Source organism: Trachemys scripta, chromosome 4 (assembly GCF_013100865.1).
Source record: "Trachemys scripta elegans isolate TJP31775 chromosome 4, CAS_Tse_1.0, whole genome shotgun sequence".
Taxonomy (NCBI): domain Eukaryota; kingdom Metazoa; phylum Chordata; order Testudines; family Emydidae; genus Trachemys; species Trachemys scripta.
Genome location: NC_048301.1, coordinates 41,431,666 through 41,453,365, shown reverse-complemented (window position 1 = coordinate 41,453,365; position 21,700 = coordinate 41,431,666). Strand labels below are relative to the sequence as shown.

Sequence of the window (21,700 nt, the reverse complement as noted above, 5' to 3'; positions counted from 1 at the left end):
CAAACAAACAAAAAACAAAGGAGACCCACCAGCCACGAGGTCCTGTCTCACTCAGTTCTGCTGCCAGTGGAATTCGCATTGTAGAGGACAAGGGACTGTGTAAAGGACCGAAGGTCACTCCCTGTCCCCCTGGTTTTGCCTAGCCAACTACAGGATCACAAGCTCTATGGCTGTGTGATCAGCATTCTCTTCCTCTGATGCTATTAGCCCATGTGTGGGTATGTTAGTCTATTGAAGTCTCACTTGCTTGCCCCCCACCTCCCTCCTTCTCACCCCCCTCCCTGCCCAGTTCTGCTCTGTCACTTCAAGTCCAGCCCCTGAGTGGTAACCAATAGCAGCATTGCCATATTCATCAGTCTCTCAGTCTTAAAGCTACAGTGGGGTTAGTGGGATCTAAATCTCTTGTGCCTGTGTCTTCTCAGCTGTCTCCCTTCCCTCTGCCGGCTTCAGTGTGTCTGGATGAGTGCGTGTGTGTGGATGTGCATATGTCTGTCTCTTTTTCTCTCCTACCCTCTTTAACTGTCTCCTCTTTTTCTCTCACCCGCTTTCTTTCCTTCCTTGTCCCTTTTCTTCCCCTTTCTGTGGCTCCCTTTTTTCCCCTTCACTCTCTCTTCACTGTAATTTAGTTGCTTTTCTCTGCCAACTGGGAATGCTAAAACTGGACTGATGGACATTTCCGAACTTTGCATCTCAGACCCTCTCAGCTACCACAACCAGTAGGTGCTCTGTTTGTTTGGTTTGGTTTGGTTTTGCCTGTGCTGGAAATGACAGACTGGCACTGGTGTGAGCCCGAGTATTGTCTGACTTTGAGTTGGGAAGGGGGGAAAGCAATTTTTACTTGAGGTTCCTTCCCTCCTCCCACCCCCAAGGAGAAATTCTTGCACAGATTTCCTATCTTTTGGACAAATTATGTAGAGGTGGGGAGGGGATTGTGTAAGGGGGTATCAATGCTCCTGTCTGAGGCTTGGAGGGAAGCAAATCTCCATTTAGAACAGGTGCAGACCAAAAAGCCCACTTAGGTGAAAGGAAAATCTCTCTAAGGAAACCACTCCTCAGTTTGATTTGACTTTAGTTTGTGCCAGTTTATTAATTTCCTTCTTGCAACTTCTTCTTTTAATGCTTCATCTCTGGGGAACACAGACTGATGAAACAGAAAATCTACAATGCATGTTCTGCTTGCACAGATTCACTTTCTGTTTGTGCTCAGGGCTATGTAAAATTTCTATTAGATGAACTAGTGGGTGGGTGTAAATAGATATATACTGTCTACACAAAGTAGATACATTAAAACACAGATATTTTACTGTGTTCACTTATTTAAAAGAAAGGCAAACGCTTCATCTGTAGAAAGCCAGCCTTCCTAGGCTTGCAATCAGGGCAGCCAGCGCAGGGAAAGAGTGGAGGAGAGCTACTGAGCAGGCATCCCAAGCTGGACTGATGACAGATTCCTCGGCACCTGCTGGTGTTCTCATTCTTTGTATGTTACGTTGGAACATGCCCGACAATGCTTTGTATAAAATCACTTTAGCAAGTAAGTTGGATTTGATCCTTTTTGGGGAACTTGGGAGACAGGATGGAATCTTCTTGCAATTTGTCTCCGGTCCACCAGTGCAATTCCTTTTCAAGTATGTTTCTCCTCTCCGACAAATCTCTTCCTAAGCTGAGTCTCTTTTTGTGTATTTGCATATTAGTCTGTGTGTCACCTACAAGGGCTCCATGGTGTTGCCAGAGATGGAAGTAGAGTCACTTTGACTGGTTCATTATTTGTTTAATAACTGCATCCTAGTTAGCATGAATTAAAAGAGAATTTAAAAAATTATGCCTTTTACTCTGCTCTTCTCATTACAGCTTTTTCATCTCTCACATCTTTCTGTTTCTCTCCCTCCCTTTTTCCTGACTTGCTCTCATTCCTTCTATCCTTACCTTATTCCTTTGCTTCCAACAATGCTGTTAACATTAAATTTATTATTTTAAATGGGAATTACCAGTTTAAGCCCTCTGGCTTCTGTGACTGGTGCTTCGCTTTTGGCTGTTACACTTTGAATTAAAAATAAACAAACAGATTCGTAAAGGAAAAGTGGATTGCATCCCATTAGATGTTTTTAATACAAAGTCAAAGTTTTGAAAGTGCGCTGTTACCTTCATGAAAAATAGCTTGATAATTACCAACTGTCATGTCTGCTCTTGTTAACTTTTTCCTGTTCATCCATTCTACTTGTTGAATCCAGAAAAGCTATTCAGACAGTACAAAAACAATAAAAGTAAATCACTCATTTGATTATTGTTAGTACCTTTTACTATTTAATGGTCTCCCTTGACAGCCCCCGACAACACTGTATCCAATGCACTTCACTCCTGCTTGTGCCTCCCTTAACTTTGGCTTCTGGTTAGACAAATGAAAGTGACTAGGAAATCTGAGACCCATGGCTTCAAAATGGGCTGGAGGAGCTATTCTTTGGTAATGATAAACTCTTGGTGTGATCTCTGTCTCCTTTTTCCTGAGCTTGCATGGCTTCTAAGCTTATTTACAATTTATTTTTGCTGTGTGTGGGGAAACTAAATTGGGAGAATTAAAAAAAAACAAATAAACCCATTTAAAAAAAAATAAAGAAAAGTTAAAGGAGCTCAAGCCATGGGGCAAGTGCTGTGGAAGCCATGACTAATCCAGAATCTGGAGAAAGTCAAGAGGAGAGGAAAGATGTAGGAAGCCTTCCAGATAGTGTGTATACATACAAATTTGTACAATGGCCAGGTTCTGCTTCGGTTTACACCCTTGTGTAACTAAGATCAGATTTCAGTGTGATTGTGTGCGTTTAAGTCAGGGCCGAATTTGGCCCAATATATGTATATTTACCTATCTATCCAGTATGTGTAATAGTACAAATACACTGTGCAGCAGGTGTAAAATGTGTATGCATGAGTATATATGTGTATATACAGCATATTGTATTTTGTGTGTGTGTGTGTGTATATATATATGTTTATATCTGTATCTATTTGCGTGAGTGTACTATCCTACATACAGTGGCTTACTACGCTGAATACTGGGTATTGAAATAATGTCAGTAGTTACTTTCTGTCCAAACTCTCCTGTTTTAATTATGTTTGCAACAATTATTTTGGCAAACTGAACATTACATTGAATGTGAACTTCAAAATATTGAAAGCTGCTCCTTTATTTATGTATTTTAATAGTGATAAAATGGGAGGATAAGTGTGCATGGCACCTTGGGTGATCCTTTGTGTGGAATGCCCAGAAGTTGTAGCTTACATAGGAGACAGAGAGAGAGAAGAAAACGGTCACCCCTCCACTTTGGAGTCCAGGGAAAGATCTAAATTACACAAGTTCCAAATCCAGGATGAGTCCAGACAAGAACTAACTGAGCAGAGGAATTCACCTCTTCTAATCGAACTCCATAATACTTTGAATTTCACTTTCTTTGAGTAGTAAAATTTCCCTTTTCTTCTGCCTATGTGTGTGTCCTGACCTGAGAAATGACACAAGGAGTTGGGGAGGATTCCTGCAGTGACCATGAGAAAACACTTGTTCCTAATTGTTGACTGTGTGAGATATATATATATGATGTGTTGGAGTTACTGCTTTGAGGGACCCGTTGCCGCCTCCATGTACTGGGTTTTGGGAAAGTTCTTCTGTCAGTGGCAGGTGAAGCAGCTCCAAGGAGGAACCTTTTGCAAGGGTAGGATTAGCAAACTATAAAAGCTAATGATTTGAGTCTGCAGTTTATCTCACAGATCAGGGAAGGTGGAGTGAACATATTTACACTGTGCTTACGATGTCTATCTGAAGTAGAGTATATGTACACACACATTTTTAATTAGGGTGACCAGATGTCTCAATTTTATAGGGACAGTCCCGATTTTTGGGTCTTTTTCTTATATAGGTTCCTATTACTCCCTACCCCCGTCCCGATTTTTCACATTTGCTGTCTTGTCACCCTATTTTTAATGTATACGGTATGAATACATATGTATATATAAAATGCCTCTATTGTATCTCTGCTGTATGTAAACATAAGATTTTTTCACAAGAGAGTGAAATCTGGCATTTTATCCTTTAATATTAATTTCACTGTCTCAGATGAGAGAAGAGGTTCTTTTTCTGTTTTGTTTTAGTTACTGCCTAAGATGTTCATAGGACTGTAGGAAAATGTCATTGCCATTTCTAATTAATATCCTGGAAAGAGAGAGAAAGAGAGACTTACCAAGTTACCTGTGTGTGTGCGTGTGTGTGTGCGCGCGCGTATGTGTGTGTAATTGCCAAATTAGGGCATCATACTAGATGTTATGTCTTTCAATGTATTTCCTTTGATGTAAAAGAGAGATGCACAAATCATTGTCCGATGATGATGATTATGAAATATTATTGTGCAATTAGGAAAAAAAAGTGAAAAGGAATGAAGTGTCTGTATGATCATAGAAACACAGACACAGAAAGATACTGTACTGGAATTTTGATACAATCAAAGAGCAAATTCAGAGAAAGACTTAGTAAATTGTTTGGTTTTGTTTGGTTAATTCTTATTTACAGATTGAGGAAATGTGACTTTGTTTCCCGTAACTTCCAAAATCTGTGACTGGAAGGAAATTGGTGTCAGATGCTGACTGTAGCTGTGTACTTTGAGCACTTCTGAAGGACTGGAACAAGTTGTTGTTGTTTTTGGTTTTTGTTATATTTTACTGGCAGCATAAATTGAGAAGTATCTGTAATGAAAAGGACTGAGTAGCTGAGTTCCCTGAGCACGTTCCCATCACAGGATGGGATCCTGCTTTACTGAGCTTATCAAGAATCTGTCTGGCACTGGAATTTGGGAAATTATTTTATAGGATTTTTATTAACATCCCCTCCTCCTCCCAAATTCCACTTTAAAAAATACTTTAATCATATTAATTATTGAGAGATATGGAAAGATCAATTTATTAAAGGAAAACTCAACCAAACAAAAATCTTTCATTGTATTGATTTGAAGTAATCAATAAATATTGCATTTAGCCCGAGAGGGAAAAGACTTTGGAGGGATTGCGTTCAAAGAAAGTTGCTGTGACAGAGATTTCATATCCCAGACCCTTCTTCTAAGAGACTACATTGCTCACTACCAACTGCCCCGACTCAGAGACTCCTAGCCACATTTCTGCTGCATTACCTATGCTTGATTCCCATTATTTTTAATTTCACGCTTCCCAAAATTTCTTATGCTCGTTGAATAAATTTAGCCCATTACGGAGGTTTGTGTGTGACACCAACAACTCTCTCCCAAAGTTTGGGAGGATGGAATCTCTCCAAAGAAATGCAAGAAGGAAAGGTGGGAGGATGGGGTATATCTAAACCCAGCTGCACCTCATGGTCCCTATGGGGGTGATGGACATTCTTGGGAAACCTCTTCAAAGCATGTAAAATTATTCGCCTGCATTTAGTTAGAGAAGAAATAGCGAAAGAAGAAGATGGTGTATGCTGGATATAAAAGCCAAATCCCTACTCTCAAATTCTTCTGTTCTGTTCTGCATCCCACAGTTCAGAAGTCGGGAAGTGCTAACGGCAACCAGATTGTGTGTGTGAGAGAGTGAGTGAGACTTTATTGTAGACCTCAGAGATGGTCTCAGACAAATTCTCCTCAGCAAGTCCATCTCCGCATCTTAGATAGTTATTTAGCTTAATTTGGCAGCTGGGGAATGCAAAAGGTTTTTTACATTTATTTTTAGTTTGCATGAGTAGGCAGGTAGGTTTTTAGCATTTGTACAGTGCCTAGTGTAATGAGGCCACGAACCTTGATTGGGGTTCGTAGGCACCACCATCAAATAAATAATAAACAGAAGTTCCATAAGTAGCCAGGAATCTATTGGCTGTTTGTCTGAAGAGGCTGGTGGACAATGAAAATAGCAACAGCAATCAGATTTGTGTATTTTGCTGAAAACAGGAAAAATCTTGCACTGTTTCTGCCCTCTAGGATCGGCTGCATTTTAGCAGTAGGCGAGGTGATCGCTGCATGTAGTTTGTGAGTTAGTCTGAATTGCCATGTGTTCTGGGATCTGCAAGTGGAAATGTAATGTAACAGGCTTATTATTTATTAATAATAAAGATTGAGCTGGATAAATTCTTATTTATTGATAATTATAACTAATCACCTGCAGAAATCTTAGCCAACTTCTGGGGAATTTATTGTTGAACTAAATTTCAGTAACTTCTATCAATATCAATTTCTGTATCTGTCACGTTGCTTCTCTTTAAAACTCTGCCCTGCCTCTTCAGAGCACTAGAGATGCCCACAAAGTTACCCTTGTGGCTGAAGCACAGTTTACTTTGTTGATCATGCAGAGCTTTTGAGAGCCCTGCTGCTGGAAGCGACTGTCCATGAGGAGAAACATGCCTGCTCGAGGTGGAGCACGCTGTACAGTAATATATCTGTCATGTTTGTAATTGCAAATGTAATTAGCAAACAAGCTCTGGGGGATAGAGGACTTCAAACTTTCACTGCACATAATTTGACCCTGTGCTGGCTGGACAGGAGCTTGTGTATTGTTAACCCTCACAATTCCTGCACACCGGTCCTCTCTATCTTCCTAGGTTTACTGGTGCAAATTTTCTTTTCCATAGGTCTGACCTTGCTTTGACTGTGTGTGTGTGTGTGTGTTTGACTGTGTGTGTGTGTGTGTGTGTGTGTGTGTGTGTGTAATTTATTTTATTGCAAATGATTAAGGTCATTTCACTAATATTTCCTATTCTCTACTGCTTCTGACACCCTCTGGAAAGCATTCTGTGATGCCCTTTACGAAGAGCACTGTGTACAAATAAGTACTAGCACATTGCACTGTTCAGTGCATTCTGATCACCGCAGGCAATGTTCCCATTCAGTGCCCCCTTACACTTCGCAAAGGCAACTTGTGAAAAGCAGGTGGCAAGCTGTTATCACACAACCTGTGTTGGGTTTGTGTCCCTGCTGAGCTGAATTTTTCTTGCTCCCCTCTTCTAATGGGGGACCCTACTCAGCTCTGTTTCTTTCTATTGGGAGGGGCTGAAGGGAGTACAAGAAATCCAATTCCATTTTTTGGGATCCCAGAAAATCCCACTCTAGTCATCCTTATTCTGACTTTGTCAGTTTGTAAAGAATATTCTTGGCCCATGAGGATTTTATGAACAATAGAACCAGAATCCATTCGGAAGAAAGTCACTAACTTGTGTGTGAGGGGAAGAGTGTCCTTTGCTTTCTCATGCAAATTCCTTCATTAGTTTCTTTTCTTCCCCTTTCTGTGCTTGGGATTTAAGTTGCAGTAACATTCCATGACAGAACTGTTTTTGTTTTGTTTTTTAGTGTGAAAGGGAATGGATTGAGCATAGAGAGAGGCGGCCTGTCTTGTCCGATGCTGCACTGCCGGTGAGGTGTTCATTCTTAGGGCATCTCCCTGATTTTACATTCCATTTGAGAGGGGTGGGAGAAAAAGGAAACCTGTTCTAGGTTTGTTCTTTAGGAGACTAAGAACATTTGGTGAGAACCTTTCTCTTACAGTCCCGACTTTCCTTTTCTGTCCCAGGAAATCATGTCCAATTCACCATACATTTTAAGTCTCAAACACTTTTTTTTAACATAAGAAAACTAGGCCATCGGATGGGTTAGAGAGAGCCAGTTAGTTTCAGTTGGGGAGCTTGTGAAAGTGTCTTTTTTCAAAGTGCAGTTCATTCTGAACTGATTGTGTATTTTTAATACAGCTGTTTTTATTAGGAGATTTCTTGTTGCTATTTTTCTCCTATTCTCCCAGTCTTTCCCATGCATATAGTTTCACAAAATATTATTTTTGAATTCCTTCTGTTTTTCTCCTGGCACTTTAAAGTTCCCTTCAGTAATATTGAGCCTCAATCGCTGGTGATGGAGCCGTCACCGTGAACGATACCGGTGAGCGTATTGTCTCACTGTCCTTTGACTCAAGAGAGAGGTCAAAAGAACATCCTTAAAAATGTTTAAATTCTGTGATTATGATTTTGCATTTGGAGATGATCATTTTAAGAACATCTAGTTTTTCGTCCTCCACAAAGATGTGGGGAAAAGCAAAGGACAGAAATATAATTTTCTGTCAATTGCCGTCAGTAAATAAACAATAGCAAAAACAATTACAAAACATGCTTCCACTGCGCTTTATACCAGTTTGTAGAATTAAAAAAATTAAACACACAAAAATAAGGACAATATATAATTTTGCTTTGCCTGATTTTATTTTTAAAAAGTTTTCCTTGCATTTTTTTGTTCATTCAATCTGACATGTTTTGAAACATCAACAGTGTATTTGCTTATTTTTTAAAAAATTATTTATGGGATTTTCACAGACCTAGAAATACAACAGTTAAGAATATAGGCTTGTGACATTGAGTTCCGGGACGTATTTTATAACTGTTACCACAGTACTGGTAGCCAGGGTTAATCCAAATTTTTTTAAAATGTTTGTGTGTGTATATTCATACTTTGTCTGCTTTTCATTTTTAAAAATGATCCTTGATTGAAAGACTGTTTCTGAGAATTACCTTTGTCTTTCATTTGTTCCTTGTTTCAGAATTGGATGTGATAGGCAAACATGGTCTGATTTTTTTTTTTAAACGGTCTAAAAGGTGGGGGGAAGGTCAGATGAATATCTTTACAACACTCAGATTGCAGTCCCTCTCTAGCCCCTTTTCAGCCTCTCTGGGCATTGCCTTCCTCTCCCGACTCCTCTGACTTGCTGCTTCATTCAGCCTCTCAAATGTTTCTGTTTTTCTGCCGTTTGCATTTTTGTCATTGTGAAGGGGGGGAGGGGGCTGTGCTGTAGTGAGATACTGGGCAGCTACTCCTGTGAAACCAAAGACCTTAATACCCGTTGCCTGACACTCTTTTAGTAGTCAGTTTGCTTATCGGATTCATCTGTAGTGCAAAGGTATCAGAAGGGAGCAAGGCACTCTGTATGCCTAACTGGATTATTAAGCAGTGACTTCCAGGCAATTGAGCGTAGCCTGCAATGCAGTCTAACCTGGGACCAGGGGCAGGGAGAGGAAGCACAACTGTCTGATACAGTCAAAACTCACTTTCAAAGCCAAATGAATCCCTGTATGGGGGCCTGTAACAGTGGCACTTCAGCTTTAGAAAATATTTTACTTTCGCTCCTTGTGGGCTTTTTCTGCCTTAACAGATCATAGAAAGTGTAACCTTTTGAAAATGATGGTGAGATGTATTGATGTGTCCACACATTCTACCTTATACAAATGATACCAGACAAGTCACCCTTAGAATAATTGATGAAAATTGTGCTGTTGCACCTTATACACCACACAGACTTAACAGGAGTAAAGATGAGAAAGAAATAGTTTTATATTCACACACGTGTGAGAATAAGTGTTTATATATAAAATGTGTGACCTGAAGAAGAGCTCTGTGTAAGCTCGAAACCTTGTCTCTCTCACCAGCAGAAGTTGGGCTGTTGAAGGATAATACCTCACCCACTTCTCTCTCTAATATCTTAGGACCAATATGTCTACAACCTCATTGCATGTAATATATTCTAAATAAACACACACACACACACACACACACACGGTATTTCTATATAAAACAGGTAAATATACTGTATATGTGAATAAGTATAACCTAAATGTAGTGTGTGTGAATACGGTCTATATATGTGTATATCTATACAGTGTGTGTACTTAAAGTATATATGAAAATACTTCCTTCCTCACAGGAGTGTTCTATGGCTTAATTAATTAATGTTTCTAAAGCTTTTGAGATCTTTGGATAAAAGGCGTTCTTGAACTAAAAAGAAATTTAATGGTATCTAGATACAGTGTACATAACATCTGTATTTATAGATTTTTGTAGTCTGAATTAGAGCAGATATAATTAGATCGTAGATAATAAGATTAGATATCATTGGATAGCTAAATGTGGTTAGATATTCTGTTTATAGATTTCCCCCCCACATCAGGGTTTCTGATTTTAAAGAAATGCAGTGATATTTTTTTATATTAAAATGTGAGAGAGGCTGAAAAGACAAATGTGCAAAATATGGAGCAAACCACAAAATACTATTGGAATGAAGCTGGGGACTTGTGCCGAAGCCAGAAAAATCAGCACTTTGGTTTAATCTTTGGATACTTTGGGAATTTTTATTTTGTTTTGGGGAGTTTTTAAGCATGGTGCTTATGGGAGGGCACAAAATGTAGCATGCTTCCCACTGTACAGTCCATCACTTTTGAAAGCGTTATTTGAGTAAGGAATAATTCAAGTCTCACCCTATCGAAGCAAACAGCATTTTTGACCATCCTGTTATAATTGTTAGAAGCCGCTTGTGATTTAAAATGAGAACTTTTTGCTTTTGGTTTCAGTGATTACAGCTAAGAGGCTGAAAGAACCATATGCCCTAAACAGTGCCCATGCCCGTTTCTCCCATTCCAGTACAGACCTGTCTTCAAATTTCTCCCCTGCCTCAAGTCCCCTCACTACAAGGACTTGCCTTTTTAAGCCTTAAAACTGCAGTTTATTTCCCTACCGTCCTTCATTTTCTCTCTGTGTATATTTGCAAAAGGAAATCAGTTCTCCCAGCTCAGCACTACAGTATTATGTATATTTTTAATGTATTCATTTTTTTCCTTTAAATTTTCACCTAAGGTGTTTAGGAAAAAAATAGACACAACCATTCTTTAATGGTTGGTTGAAGGGAAAAAAATCTCCTTTTGGCTGTTCTGCTCTGTCGACGTAGAGCTTCTTTGCCTCAATCTGTGGAAAATGTTATAGATTCAATTCCCCTGTTGGACCAAGAGTTAAAAATTAATTCATGAATAATAAAAACCAATCAGTCTGGTTGAGTTTAAGAAGGATTAGAAGAAAGGTTTTTGTACAGAAGCAGTTATATATCTTGGTGCTGATGTTGAACTATTAGATATTGTCCTGGTCTCCACTGGTTATCTGATAAAGGTATTTGATTTGCAAATAGGGTTGTTATCCTGATGACTAGCTGGATCCAAATCTCCAGCTTGCAGCACACTCTCCTACATCCTACAGAGATCACCAGCTGGGAAGGGTTCACCTTTCAAGAGCAAAGTTTTGAAGGTGCTGGACTAGAGAAAGTATGAATTGGATTAATTAAGAAAGGTCGGGTGGTTGGTGTCTATTACAAGTTCTCAACCACCTCTTAGCACATAATTCATTTGATTAAAAATGTATGGATGGTAAAGGGAATGTAACAAAATACCTATTTTAAAAATAATTTAAACTCATTATTTGTAAAGGCTGTTAGGCATCCAAATCCCCTTCAGCTTCAATGGGACTGTGGGAAATGTGCTGGGTTCTGTACAGTACACAGCCAGCAAGGTAGTCCTTGCCCCAGACAGGCATAGAAAGAACAGACAAACTGGCAGAGCCAGAGGAAGGAGTTACTGTATATACTTGTTCATTAGTCCATTAGTTTATAAGCCGACCCCCCACAATGGCTAAGTAAAAATTGCAAAAAATGTATGACCCTTTCATAAGCCGACCCTATATTTCAGGGGTTGGAAAACTTTGGCTCCCGGCCCGTCAGAGTAAGCCACTGGCGGGTCGGGACGGGTTTACTTGGACCATCTGCAGGCATGGAGCCCCTCAGCTCCCTGTGGCTGCAGTTCGCCATTCCCAATGGGAATGGTGAACCACGGCCACACGGAGCTGAGGGGCTCCATGCCTGCAGACACTCCAAGTAAACAAAAGTACAATGTATTAGATCAGGGATCGGCAACCTTTGGCACATGGCCTGCCAAGGTAAGCACCTTGGTGGGCCGTGCTGGTTTGTTTACCTGCTGTGTCCGCAGGTTCGGCCGATTGTGGCTCTCACTGGCTGTAGTTCGCCGCTCCAGGCCAACAGGGGTAGCGGGAAGCAGCGCGGGCTGAGGGATGTGCTGGCCGCCACTTCCTGCCGCCCCCATTGGCCTGGAGCGGCAAACCGCGGCCAGAGGGAGCCATGATTGGCCGAACCTGCAAACGCGGCAAGTAAATAAACCGGCCCGGCCTGCCAGGGTGCTTGCCAAAGGTTGCCGATCCCTGTATTAGATATTCAATTCAATGATTCCATAGAGTTTAAAAATCATCAAATTTTGGTGTAGACCTGTTTATAAGCCGCTCTTTGATGCGTCACTTTTTTACCAAAAATATTCGGCTTATTAACGAGTATATAGAGTACTTTCCATAGTCCATCACCTTCAAAACTTTGCTCTTGAAAAGTGGATCCTCCCCACCTGGCAGTTTCCTGTAGCATGCAAGTGGGTGGGCAGCAGGCTGGAGATTTGGATCCAGTTAATTTATTTGCTTCAGGAGACTAGAAAGAAAATGTCTCAGTTGTTTTATTTATCAAAGGCTGGACTCCAGTTTTGGGAAGTTTCTTTGCTGTTGAAAATAACTGATAAAGAGCAACGTAAGCACAATTATTCTCCCAGAGCAGAGTCTTGCTGTGCAGTGGTGTGGGATAGGGTATGGGGTGATTGCACGTCTTGTGAGATACTGCTGGAGCTCAACGCAAGAGTGAATAAGGCAAGCCAAGGACAGAAGCACTATGTTGTCTTTCCACACCACAAAGTGATTCGCCGCAATCAGTTGAGAAGATGTGGTTATGTGGATGAGGAAGGAAGACATGACAGCAGCCGTGGGTAAGGCAGAGGAAAGGGACAGAGCCAATTTAAGCTCCAAAAAGTCTGCTCCTGTAAGAGCTGTTCAAGATTATATAGCACTTTGAGCTAAAAACAACTGCGCAGTTAACAGGAGTTTGAAGTTGACCCCAGCTACGGCTTCAAATAGCCACAGCACCTTCTGCTTTGGCAGGTCGGTATGGAAAAATTGTCATTGCAGAACGTTTGAGGTTACAGGATCTGTCAGTCACTAGTTTAAACCTGAAGGAGACTTGATGTTAAATATGGGGAATAGGAAAGAGACATGAGAAAGTAGTGTCATTTTTCTGAAACAAGAATGGATCTGCATCCCTTACTGGAAGACCAGTCAGTGCCCATCATCTTTGCCTCAACCTGCCTTAAAATAGCTCCGACCATTACAGTACTCCAATCCGTGCATCAGATGAGAAAAATCAGAAGAACTCTACAGCCCCCTGCAGGACTTGGTTGATGCTGCATTGACACATAACTGATGAGTGTGGGTTCAGGGTTGATGAAGTACTGAGAAGGGTTACAATCACAATTTACTTTTTACAAATGTAATCCTGGGAAATAATCAAATTAATTTGTGGTCTGAAAAGTAAATGTGGATTCCTTTCAGCCACTTGTCTTGGTAGTTCTTTAATTCCTGTCTCAAGCACAGAATCAGATATTAGACATGTAACTATTGGGTCATCCAGCTCATCTTCCTATGCCAATGCAGGATTCTGCTCTATGGTACGTTTCCAGTATTCTATCTAGTCTAGTTGTAAGTGTCACAAGTGAGGAGGCTTCCATCCCTTCCCTCCGGGGATGATTCCGCAGCCTAAGGAGTTCTTATAATAGAAAATATTTTTTTCTAATATTCAGCACAAAAGTTTTCCTTTTTAATTTCATCCCATTCCTCCTGATTATGTCCTCTACTATCATGCTAAGTAATTTCTGTCCATCCTTGCTGTTTACAAATATTTGAAGAGAGAATATATTGTTAGCCCCTTAGTTATCTGTTGATCTTTCTTCCTAATGAGTGCAGACAACCACCTGATCACATTTGGGTGCTCAAAGCTGCATCCAGTTTGTCAGTATCATTCTGATAAAATGATGCCGGCAAATTAACACAGTATTCCAGGTACAATTACGGCAGAACTGTGTAGAGGATTGTCACCTCCATGCTTCATGATATTGTAAGGCAATGTCCCAGGGGTGCATGGTTGGCAGTGGAGATAAAACACAAGACTTCAGGATCTGAATGACTGAGCTAGAAGATCCAGGTCTGTTGCTCAAAGTCTGTAATAGGCTCTTTGTGGTCCAGACACTAGAGGGAGAAAGAGAGATTCATTGTGTAAGTGTGGTATACACATTCCCCAGGACTTTTCCAAAATAACAGTCTGTGGAGCCAGAAGTTTGTTAGCTAATCCCCTGTCTGTCATAGTATACATTTTGTCCAGAACAATTGATGAATATATATTCTTAAGTATTCTTTTACCTTCTTAGCTGGCTTAGCAGGGTGCTTCTTACTTCCGAAATGTTTGTTCTTCTTTTATTTCTCGTTAAAGGCAGATGTTGACAAGCAGTAACCCAATCATTTTTGGCTTGTCACTAAACTCATCCCCCTATTCAATCTTTAATAGATCTACTTCCCCCAAGTACTTCTACCATGGGGAATGATGCCATGAAAGTCATGGTGTCCAATATGAGCAGTCTCAGTATGTAATGCTCATACAACACCAGTGTTACAGCTATATTAGAGCTTTGATACTTTTTATGGTGGACCATCAGACTAGACAAAAGAGCCTCACAAGCTCAAGAAGCAATCTTTGGTGCCTTCTGAGATGGAAGGCCATACTAAATGGCAGTGACTCACAGTGATTCACTTTTCCCCACACTGAAGTAATCTAATCAGTACTTCACAACTTCTAGGAGAGACTGATGTGTAACTGATTCCATTTTACTTCCAGCAATCAGTAATTTGTAATAGATTACTGGACATTCTCAAAGTAACTAACAACCATGAGATGCTGTCAGTGCATGTATAGAAGGATATTGTTGACAAGAATGTAAATGGGAGACTAAGATAGGAGAGGTCAGCAAATGAAGACACTATCATCAAGTCTTTTGAGTTCTGCTCTAAGGATCAGCTTATATCTGAAGATGCTTTGGGCTGATTCTCATTTTCACTGTGGTAAATGAGGAGTAACTCAGTTGAAATCAGTAGTTACTCCAGTGTAAAACTGATGTGAGATCAATATTAGGCCATTCAGCTTCACACCACAGTAGGGGAAGATGCACCTGGAATTGTTTAGAGAGATCTCCGTGAGAAGCAGACTAATGCTCTCACTGTACGGGGAAGACAGAAACTAGCATTCTACACTCTGCAAAACTCTGCCAGGTGCTCTTATTGAGTCAGATCACCAGCTGCTTCTTTCAGAGTTCAGGTTTCGTGCTTCTAATGCATGAAACGATTCCTTCAATCCTTTGGGAATAATTTGGAGTATTTGGAGGAAGCTACAGAGTGGTAATTGGGGATGAATTTGATGCATTGCTGAAATGCACAGAGGACAAAATGGCAAATGAAGTGTGAGAGAAGACAAAGTGTGAACTCACTGAAGTTGCAAAGAATATTATTTGGGATAAAAACATGGCAGAGAGGAATAAAACAAGGCTCAGATGAAGTATTATGTCATGTGGAGAATCCCTGAGAGCTCCAGGCAGGAAGATACTCTGATGAGAGAATGAGGAAGAAATCCGTGTGGAGGGAGTTGACCCATGCAAATGCTGTTGAAACTCTATAGTGCCACCAAACCGAGCAACAGTAAAGCCCTCACAACAGCACATGAAATCAAGAAAAAGTGAAAGAAGGACGATAACCTCTGCTCTGAAGCAAGACAGGCTGCCTGATAGCCCCGACTCGGAAGGAATTCCAAAAGAACTCTCTGGCCCTCAAAATCTGAAATGAGCAACGTGTAAACAAAATCCACAGAGACAAAGCTTGGAAGAGATGACAGCTCTGCTGCTGAAAAAGGGATGAGTTTTTTACACAAGATCTCTGAGGCCAGAAGGGAAGCCAGCATTGGCTGAATGACTGATACCAGGTAATAATCACATCCCCACCCCAGACAGGCGGTCTGAAGGAGAGTTGGAATTGCAGGCTAGCATCACACACTTCTTGTGTGAGCAGCATCCTACAGCCGGTCACTCTAGGAACAGTGTTTGAAGATGGAATGCAAACTGGAGGCAGAACCAGCAAGGGCAGAATCAGCAAGGGCAGAACTGAGGTCAGGGAGCATGGGATCAGACTTGTAACCTAGACATAATGATTGAAAAAACCCAAACAAAGTGAACCCAGTCATTGTGACTGTCTTATTCGTATAAGCAGGATTTCTGGTTTTAGGTTGAAACTGATAAACAATGACAGACTCCCCACATTTAAGATAAGGTTTTATAAAATATACACTGCAAATGCCCAGGCCAGGGGCAGTTCATTCCAAGGAAAGGCAGGGTTTTGAGTTTTTATATATAGTGAGTTGAGGGAAAGGATTTTTTAAAATGCATATTAGAAAAACCTACTTTCACAAAAACTGATTCAGGATTTGCCTAAAAATAAACATTAAATCCAACAAACAATAATAACAGCACTAACCTTTGTCCTATCCATCTCACAAGCAATTTCAGTCCAACACATCAGTACACCTCTGAGCCACTCTGCTGGAAATGGGCTTTCCTGCAGGTTTGAGGAACATGTCATATTGAGAAAGTGACAGCCAGATCAGTGCAAGGTGTAGCACTGCAGAGAGGTTTCGCCACAGCTATTAAGCTTTCATACAAATATACAATGCCCTTTGTGCTTGATGACTCTGATAGTGTCAGGTCATTTGTGAAAGCAGAGTCTGCTACCTGCAACCTTCTTGATGAACGACATTGAGAGCTGGAACTATGCGCAGCCAGAGGTGAATTGTACCTGAGAGAGATGGTGAGACTTGGGAAGCAGGATATTCCAAAGAGCAGAAGAGTTTGAAATGGAGCCATTGATAATGGAAAGAGTTACAGTGCTGGACTTCATGGAGTTTGAGGAATAGGGATTGCCCTCATAAGATCAGGAGATGGTTTATTACAGCATGTGTAGTGTCCTGGAAATTGGAAAAGACACACTCGTTGGAAGCTGATAGAAGCCCTATCTTGCACGGATGCTCCAAAGGAGTTGGAGGGGACAGGAACCATGTCCCAGCATGAGGCTTAATGGGAACTGATGGGAATGGAATCCAAAGGTGGCCTGCTGAGTCCTGGCTTGGCACTTGGAGGGAGCAGAAGCTCAGAACCATTCTGTTTTGTCACTTTTGCCTCTGTGATGGATAAAATAAATAGCCATAAGAGAACAGACAGGGAGGAAAACTTACAGTGAATCAATCCTAGAGAGAGAACGGTGATTAGCTTATCTGAGGGTTTTCTTTGACCTGCTCAGTGGGCTCATGCTGACTCTTGCTGTGTCTTTAACTTTCTGTGCTCTGACCTAGTGCTTAGTCCTGTTCCGTGGAATTACTGAGCCCTCCAGTTGTTCCATTGCAGTTTAACAGCGGTGAATGGCGGTAGCCAGCCTCGCTCTCACCTGGCCTCTCTGCTGATTTGAAATATTTTATACTGAAAATAGAGTGAGTGATGTGAGAGTAGAACATGACGAAGACCCTCTCTGCTTAAAGAGTCATTAAAGGGCCAGGCTGATTTGTGCTCTGGCCATTTACATTTGCAAAGGTGCTTGTCACAGGGCATGTAGGTCTGGGTGGTGTGGGGCATGGTGGGGTTCTGTGGTAAGTGTTAATCTGCATGTGTGTTTCATGAATGCTTTGTTTAATGTCTTTGTGTTGGTATTTAATGTGAACGTAGGAGTGTGCATGCTTGTGTTCATATGGTGGGTAGTGGAGTATGTGTCTCTTTATTAGCGGTAATGGATTTGTGTGTGCCGATGCATGTGTGTATTGTTTGATGTTTGTGCATGCATCTTGTGCACATTCGTGCTTGATCCTTGTGCACATATAATTCTTTTAAGACATGCAAAATGCAAGTTACAAATGAGGCCTACTCAGTGTGGCCCAGTTATTTCAGGCAGCCGAGGTGCTCGCAGCCATCCCAGCTCCATGCAGTTCCTATTATCTTGGCCAGAGGGAAGGCTCCCTTTGGGCTCACCTGGTAAAGCTAGTGCCTAAGGATACTGGAAGACCTAACTGGAGTGTGAATTGCAATAATGTGCAGATGCTCATGTTTGGGGACTCAGCCTTGAAATGGGGAACTCCAGGAACCAGAGGCCTCCACTCCAGTGTCTGGCCCCAGGCGGGAGATATAATAGAATCATGGAATTATTTATTCTGTAGTGCCTACAAATGAGCTGGGTACTTCACAGACATAGGATTAGACAGGTGTTTGCCCCTCAGAGCTTACAATCTTAAAGGACAAAGACCAAACAAGGGATGGGGGAAAGGGGAATAGCAGCCTAGAAATTAGTGAAGGAAAAGCCCACCGGGGTTCCATGCAGGCCATCTTGCTACCAGAGCAGGATTGTTCCCTACAGCAGTTTTTCTAGAGTTTTGTTGTGCCTGGATTAAAGGTGCAGAGTTCTGAGTAAGCAACAAATATCTGTGTGTGTGAATGAAAGAGCAAAGCACTGTTGCTCCATGGAGAGTGAGGGGGTGAGGTGGAAACAGAATCACTTGTGTGTGCATAAGTCCTTTTTAAACGAGGTATTGTCAGTCGGGTGTGTATTTTGACATTTACTCATCACTTTGAAAGTGAGGACACAGCCTCTGTCTCCAACAGCAAGTCTCTAGAACAGAGTTAATATTGTGCTGTGACCAAAAGGGCCAGTTAGTCTCCAAGAGACACCAACCAGCAGCACTCAGAAAAATTAACAATAACAGTACATTATACAATTCATCAATCTTTTTGTTTCCCGCCCTGAAGCGATGCTGCTCAGGGCACTCTGGTTACACAGAGGTCAACACTTTCATTAGAAACTCCCCACCACCACCACCTCCGAGACATACACCCTTTCCCAGGGGTGCTGTAGAACTTGCCTATAGAAGTGGGTGCAGCTGGAAGCTTGGCACAGGCACACGGGTCCAGGAGTGATGGTTTAGTTCAAGACGTAGTGAAAAATCAGGCTGTCAGATAGGTGTGAAAATATTCTACATTTCCTCAGTGTCAGTGCAGGCCAGTTCTGATTTTAAAAATGAAATATGGCAGCTAATTAATCTAGATCACAGCTTAATCGCCTGTGGTGGGTTTTAAAAAAAACATTTTTATATGAATATAGTGCTCATGAAAGTGAGGAACTCATATCATTGGGCAGACTAAGGCACAGTGTGAGCAAGCTACTTCCCCCTGCCTCTCTGCCAGTGCACCTCAGTCTTGACCTGCCGCAGCCTCTGCTGTTCAAGTTCTGAGTCTACCCTTATTTTACTAATGTACCTTAAACCTAGTGTGCAGCAGATTTCCACAGCTCTGCCAATGAACTTTGATCCAGATCTGCAGCACCCCGGTACTTCATTAATCCAGTCATGAAGATTCCAAAGCACAGACTTGCATTTGTGCAGATTTACAGTATGATGTTGGTAGGCAAATATCTGCTTATGTATTTGCATTATAGTAGCACCCAGAGGGCTCCTACCAGGATTGGGGCTCCATTTTGTGGCATGCTGTTCAAACACATGATCAGAGACAGTACCTGTCCTGCAGTGCTTCCAATCTAAAAGGACAAGTAATTGACAAAGGAAAGGGGAGCAGGTTAGAACACGGATAAAGTAATCAAGGCCCTGATAGGTGCACATCTTGCCAGTTCCATTCTTCCCTCAGAGGACATCCCAAGTGTAAGTAGCAGCATGGAGAAAGGCTTGTAGACGTTTACGTGAGGGGCTGACAAATTGGTGGAGAGCACTGGCATAGTTGATGGACTAGAAAAGGTGAGCAGGGAACATAAGAAGTTTTGTATTAAATTCTGTATGGTGGTTTAAAAAATCCTACAGAAAGGCGATCATTTTCTATTAAATTCTATAGGACTGTTCATTGATGGTTACATCATTTAAAAACAAATCACTTGCTCCATCCTCATGCTTGCAGTCATCCTTGCCTGGGTTATGGTTTTGGCTGATCTAACAAGCTAGGAAGAGTTAGACCCAATTAGTATGCTGTGGGAGGCCTGCAAGGAAAACTTTAGGGCAGTGCAAGAAGTGATGCTGGTGAATCAGAAGATCTTCGCTCTCAAAGAGTTGAACCACAGCAGAGTGCTGGTGTTGGGGGGCTGTGCAAGAGGCCATTGTCTTTCAGATGAGATGTGAAGCTAAGGTTCTGACTACTGTGTCCTTAACCATCCCATCATGTTGGGGTATTAATCAGTTGGGGGCATTAATTCCAGTGTCCTGACCAAATTCTAACTGGGGTAATTACATTCTCGCTCCTTGTGTTCTGTTGGAGTTTCAACCGGGCACAATATTCTTCTTTGCTTCCTATCTTAAACGGTTGTGCGGCACTGATGTGTACTATAAAATAGCTGCTGTGTTCTGCCTCAGAGGTTTCTACATTTCTGGAGAGGATGAATTGATCCCTTGATGTGTGATCAATTTGCAGAGTGATTTGAAAACCTTTTGGCTGAATGGCACTGTGTAGTACGTATAACGTTATTGCAATAATATGAACACCACATTCTGCCAATTTTTTTCTTTAAAATGTCCTTCTTACTGAGTGGATAACATGAGTGCTTCCATTTTGTGAGGTAATAACTGTATCATAAGGCTAAATAAAATCCAAGGCCAATTACTTTGTATTAACAAGAAGTTGTTAATATACTAATAAAACTTAGCAATATTGCTTGCTATCCTTTATATTAACTGATTATACTTATGTGTCTAAGGAGTGAAATGTTTTGAGATATAATGGGGTAAAAATATTGTCTCTTATTCTGTCATCTGGATGAAACAAGATGATGAGGTGGCTGTTTGTTGAGGGCACATGGAAGTGAGCCCTGAGGACTGCAGCAAATCAGAGTGCACGGATTTGAAGAATGGATGGTTACCATTCAACTAGAGCTCTCATTTGTGGAGAGAGATGCATCTTAATATAGTAACTGGGATCCAGACAAACTACCATAACCTTTTTTGCTAGGCAGCATTTGAGATGTGACTCTCCCATTGGCTTCAAGTGAGGGTCGTGTGACTATCTGGTGAAATGGGCATGCATCAGAGAAAGGGGAAGAATTCAGATTTCACAGTTATGTGGATCAGAGCAGTTTCACTGTAGTCTAACTATTGTAACAGGTAGAGCTGCAAACACCCTTAGCCCAGCCTGAGGGCACTAAAAGTCATTTGTGATGGCTCCAGGTAAGGACGTGTCTGTTAATCACAATTAAGACTAAAATTTTGTCACGGTTATTTTTAGTAAAAGTCACGGACAGGACATGGGCAATAAACAAAAATTCATGGAAGCCTGTGACCTGTCCCTGACTTTTACTAAAAATAACTGTGACAAAATGGGGACAGAGGAGGATTCAGCACCCACCGCTGCTGGAACTCTGGGGTCCCCACGGTGGCTGAGAGGGCCAGGGTCTCCCCCACTGCCTGTGGCAGCTGGGAGGTGTGGCTTAAAGCCTGGGGCTGAAGCGGAAAATGTCACGGAAGTCTCTGGAAGTCACAGATTCCATGACCTCCATGAAAATCTTAGCCTTAGTCATGATCTCTCTCTTTTCCATCTTCTGACCTAATTCCATCTGTTTACAAACTACTTGCACTACTGTACAGCCTCCACCGCCATAGTATCTCAAGTCTGTTGGGTGTTTAGTAGGAGGAAGAATAGTAATATTTGTATGGTTTTTAGTTTTACACATTATTAATTCTTACAAAACAGGGCTGCCAGGAACCCTGGGGGCATACAGTAAACTGTTTCATTTTAATGCCATCCCATGGGGAAAAGTCTGGGTTTCTGTCTCTGGAATTGCTTTGTAAAGGTGATGGCTAGTTAGCATTTATCTTGAACATTTGCTCTTTGAAGCTCAGTGAACTGTCATTCAAACTGTGTCCA

At 41.4% G+C, this 21,700-nt stretch overlaps 1 protein-coding gene across 2 annotated transcripts in view; it reads left to right on the top strand.

The window, feature by feature from the left end:
* The window catches only part of ESRRB (estrogen related receptor beta), a 162,546-nt gene that overhangs the window by 57,785 nt on the left and 83,061 nt on the right, over positions 1-21,700 (top strand). Inside the window, exon 1 of one of the 2 annotated variants that reach the window (XM_034768469.1) lies at positions 7,332-7,388. The exons of the other annotated variant lie outside the window; for it this stretch is intronic. Within the exon in view, the coding sequence (XP_034624360.1) occupies positions 7,375-7,388 (14 nt within the window). The 5' untranslated portion in view covers positions 7,332-7,374. Of the gene's footprint in view, positions 1-7,331; positions 7,389-21,700 lie in introns of those variants that run through there. 2 annotated transcript variants of the gene reach the window in all.